The following is a 4,236-nucleotide window of genomic DNA, read 5'->3' as shown; positions in this document are numbered from 1 at the left end:
ACCAGCCCAGCCTTATGGATTCTTGCCTTTGAGAGGGGAGGGTCAAACATGAGGAATGAGAGCCTGAAACACCAACAGCCAACTGTATTTCACAGGTTCACCCAGGGCCAGCCTGGTTTACTTTCAAATATATGCAAATGTATTTTAAAACTGTGCCACTCCGCTTAAAGAGTCTACGGTCCTAGCCATAAAACAAAACATAGGTGCACCTTAAATACTGGTTGATTATTTGACCAAAGGCAGGACTCTGCGTCTAGACATACATACCCACCTACATTCTGTTGTACACAGTACCATGGCCATTTCTAATATGAAATGTAAACTTACACATCAAAACAATAGCTATAAATATGTGGTGGGCGTGGTCTGTTCCTTAACCCTACTAAGGCCTATATTATAAGAGGGCAGGTATTTCCTAAGTAGCCCTTGAGTTCACACAAAAATTTTGTTTTCTAATTGGGCCTTTGATCTGATTTTGTCTTCTAATTTGGCCTGACATACCAGCCAATGTGGTCACCATATTGAACAGCACAGATCTAAAAGGATTTCCTGAGTGTGGAAAAATCTCTGTGGGTCTCTAGGATGGTTAATTTTGTGCATCAACTTGGCTGGGCCATGGTGCCCAGTTATTTGGACAAACATTATTCTGGATGTTTCTGTTAAAGTGTTTTGGGATGAGATTTGCATTAAATTGGGAAACGTTGAGTAAAGCAGACTGCCCTCTATAATATGGATGGGCCTCATCCAATCAGTTGAAGGTCTGAATAGAACAAAAGTCTGACCCTGCCCTGTGCAAGGGGTAATTTCGCCAGTAGACAGCCTTCAGACTTCACATGCAACATTGGCTCTTCTTTGTTCTACAACAGCTTTTGGACTCGAATTACAGCCTTTCCTGAGTCTCCAGGACACTAGCCTCCCGCTATCAGATTTTGGACTCACCAAGCTTCCACAAGCACAGAAGCCAATTCCTTAAAATAAATCTGTTTCTATATCCATACATACACATCCTATTCATTCTTTATCTCTGGGCAACCCTGACTAATAGTCTGTAAGTCAAACTATGATACCTTCTTTACTAAGGAATTCCTTCTAATAGTTCTATACCCATTGGTTTTCACAACATGAATCAGGGCTGAAATTTCTGCATATTTTTCTCAGATCTGCTCCAGACGACTTCCTTTCCCATGGCTAAAGGGGGACTGGAGAAGGGGGAGAAATACTCAAATACATTTTTAAAAGATTACAGCTAATTATGTAGAAACACTGGCCCTTAGACCTATCTTACCTGGCATTTTATAATCTCCCTTTCACACAATATAATTTAATTCATATTTGGGGGACAGGAAGATTGATCTACACTGAAACTTGTCTAGTTTCTGGAATGATAAAGAAAATAAAACTTCAATCATATAAAATGTGTTTATACTCCAAATTTTTAGTTTTTTCCCTAGTATTTGCATGTCTAGATATAATTACAAACTCTATGTGATATGCTTTTCATGTGATAATCCAATACAGTGCTTCCCTGAGCCCTTAAAAAATAAAAAAATTACAACTTAAAGAAACAAAAACTCCCTACCGTAGCCGCTACAAGGGAGGCTAAGGCGGGAGGATTCCTTGAGGCCAGGAGTTCAAGGCCAGCCTGGGCAACATAGTAAGACCTCCGTCATAAACACAAAAACTCCCAACCCGAGTTCGAGACCAGCCTGACCAACATGGAGAAACCCCGTCTCTACGAAAAATACAAAATGTAGCCAGGCTTGGTGGCACATGCATGCCTGTAATCCCAGCTACTCGGGAGGGTGAGCCAGGAGACTCGCTTGAACCCGGGAGGCGGAGGTTGCGGTGAGCCGAGATGGCGCCATTGCACTCCAACCTGGACTACAAAAGCGAACTCCATCACAAACAAACAAACAAACAAACAAACAACAAAAAACACCTCTCAAACCTATGGACCACGCTGACTTCCAGCCGTCAGAAAGCAAAGTTTTCCAGCGTCCCGCAAGTTCTAGGGCCGCCTTCTAACTCTTCCGCCCCGCCTCCGACCTCTGCACTCTCCCAACTGGCGGGAGCAGGGCGCCCTCCCAGCCAATCAACGTCCCACAGGGCCCGCCTCCCGCGCGTCTTTCAAAGGTCTTCTAGGAACCAATCAGCGATTAGAGGCCAAGCCTTCGGCCATCCGAAGGAGGAGTAAGAAGCTAGGAGCCGATCTGATTGGTTGCTGGAAGACGCCGCGCCCACCTCACAGGAGGACGAACCAGTGAGCTAAGCGGAGGGGGCGCGGGCTCGGCCTGTACACCGGTGAGTCGCCGGCGCTGCAGAGAGAGGCGGCACTGGTCTCGACTTGGGGCGGCCAGCGATGAAGCCGGTGAGTCGGACGTGCTGGGGCTTGGAGGAGCGAGGCGGCAGGGACGCAAGCGGTCCCGGGGACCCGATCCTGGGCCGGAGGGCAGCCGTAGCCTGGTAGCACTGCGACTTGCGCCATAACCGTCCTGTGGGTCGGGGAGGTGACTTTGCACTAGAGACGAAGGAGCAGGGTCGGTGGCCGACGAAGGAAAGACGGACATTCGCTGTGCACCTGCTGTGGGCTGTCGCCTGTCCCCTGCGGGGTCTCATAAGCCTCCCAGCCAACGAAGGCCGAGCCTCGTTGTACCGAGGAAACCGAGCCGAGGAACTTGAGTGTCAGCGATGAGTGGGCGCGATACCCCAACCCCGAAGGGCGTCCGGCCGCTGCCCTGCGCCCACTGGGGAAACCATGAGTACGAATGCCACGCCGCGGCTTGTGGGCGACACCACCGCTGTCACCATGCCCCAGGGCCACTTGGCAATGCTGCCCTTTTCCCGTGACGTTCAGAATCACCGGGCCTGGGGAAGCAGAAACGTCCAGCTCTGTTAGGATGAATAAACCTGGTGAATGGGCCCCACAAATTTGAAATATGAATCATTAAAGCTGCTTTAAAGAAAAAACAGATGCAGGCAAGACGCTGAAGATCCCCCACCTAACCCGTATTTCCTACTGCCGGGGTTGACAACCTACTGGAAGCCTTTCCTTTGGGTGCAGTGTATTATAATACTTCAGATAGAGCCAAAGCAATACAAATGCATAGCCTAGGGCTGGGTGGTGGCTCGCGCCTCTAATCCCAACACTTTGGGAGGCCAAGGCGGGCGGATCACTTGAGGCCAGGAGTTGGAGACCAGCCTGGCCAACACGGTGAAACCCATTCTCTACTAAAAATACAAAAATTAGCTGAGCGTGGTAGTGCACGCCTGTAGTCCCAGCTACTCAGGAGGCTGAGCCACGCGAATAGCTTGAACCCAAGAGGCAGAGGTTGCAGTGAGCTAATATCACGCCAGTGCCCTCCAGCCTGGGCAACAGAGCAAAACGCTGTCTCAAGAAAAAGAAAGAAAGAAATAAAATACATAGCCTAAATTGGCCGTCCTGTGATCTTCAGTACCAAGACCGTTGTAAAATACAGCTTCAGAGCTAGAAAGGGCATTAGGTGGTTACACTTGCTAATCCCTATGTTGCCATGTGGAGGGACATCAGCTGTCCTTCACTCCTGGCCTGTTTCTCCACCTGTCCCTATTGAGTTATCTGATCCCTGAGTTTGGAAGGAACCGAACACCAGTATCTCAACTTTTTCTTTCCTTCTCTCTTGGGAGCTACCTGCCTGCCTGCAGAAGGTGCTTTCTGGTCCACTCTCTGGCACACAGGAGCCCTAGACTGTCCATGGCCACCTGTGACTGGGTGGATACATTTGTCTAATTCTGGGTTGAACAAGGGGCAGGCGCATGTGGCAACAGCTTTAAGCTGCATACTCCATTTGATATATAATAATAAAACTCCATTTCCTTATCTTTCAATTGGTTTCAACTAGGGAGTGAGGAAAGGATATGGGTTTTGTTCTGTTCTGTTTTGTTTTTGTTTTTCTTTTTCTTTTGATTCTTTAAAATTTCAGCAGGGAGTATAGAAGTCTTCCATGTCAAAATGCTGCAGGATTAAGTTCCAACTGCTTAGATCAGCATACAAAGTCTGTCTCAATCTCTCTAGTCTAGTGATTCATAAAACTGGCAGGTTATTTCACCTACACCACCCCCACCAAACCACTAGGCGATGTGGGGATTGTTTTTTGAGAAAAGGGATGGGCAAAACTACTTCTTCATCTCCTCTACTCCATCTCTATTTTGATATCAGAGTTCCTCAATACAAGGGCCTTGGCTTACCTTCTTTCCTTT

The 4,236-nt window shown here is 47.9% G+C and overlaps 1 protein-coding gene across 5 annotated transcripts in view; it reads left to right on the top strand.

Moving 5' to 3' along the window:
• The first annotated feature begins 2,223 nt into the window (after positions 1-2,223).
• CDKN3 (cyclin-dependent kinase inhibitor 3) overlaps positions 2,224-4,236 on the top strand; it is a 24,574-nt gene continuing 22,561 nt past the window's right edge. For 3 of the 5 annotated variants that reach the window (XM_011999704.1, XM_011999703.1, XM_011999706.1), the window contains exon 1: positions 2,224-2,368. In XM_011999704.1, the coding sequence (XP_011855094.1) occupies positions 2,360-2,368 (9 nt within the window). In that variant the 5' untranslated portion in view covers positions 2,224-2,359. The remainder of the gene's footprint in view (positions 2,369-4,236) is intronic. The other 2 variants (XM_011999707.1, XM_011999705.1) reach the window with 2 other exon arrangements.

This window comes from Mandrillus leucophaeus, unplaced genomic scaffold (genome assembly GCF_000951045.1).
Source record: "Mandrillus leucophaeus isolate KB7577 unplaced genomic scaffold, Mleu.le_1.0 Scaffold60, whole genome shotgun sequence".
In the NCBI taxonomy this organism is placed as follows: Eukaryota; Metazoa; Chordata; class Mammalia; order Primates; family Cercopithecidae; genus Mandrillus; species Mandrillus leucophaeus.
Note: the sequence above shows the minus strand (reverse complement) of the source record. Positions and strands in the feature narration are given on the sequence as shown.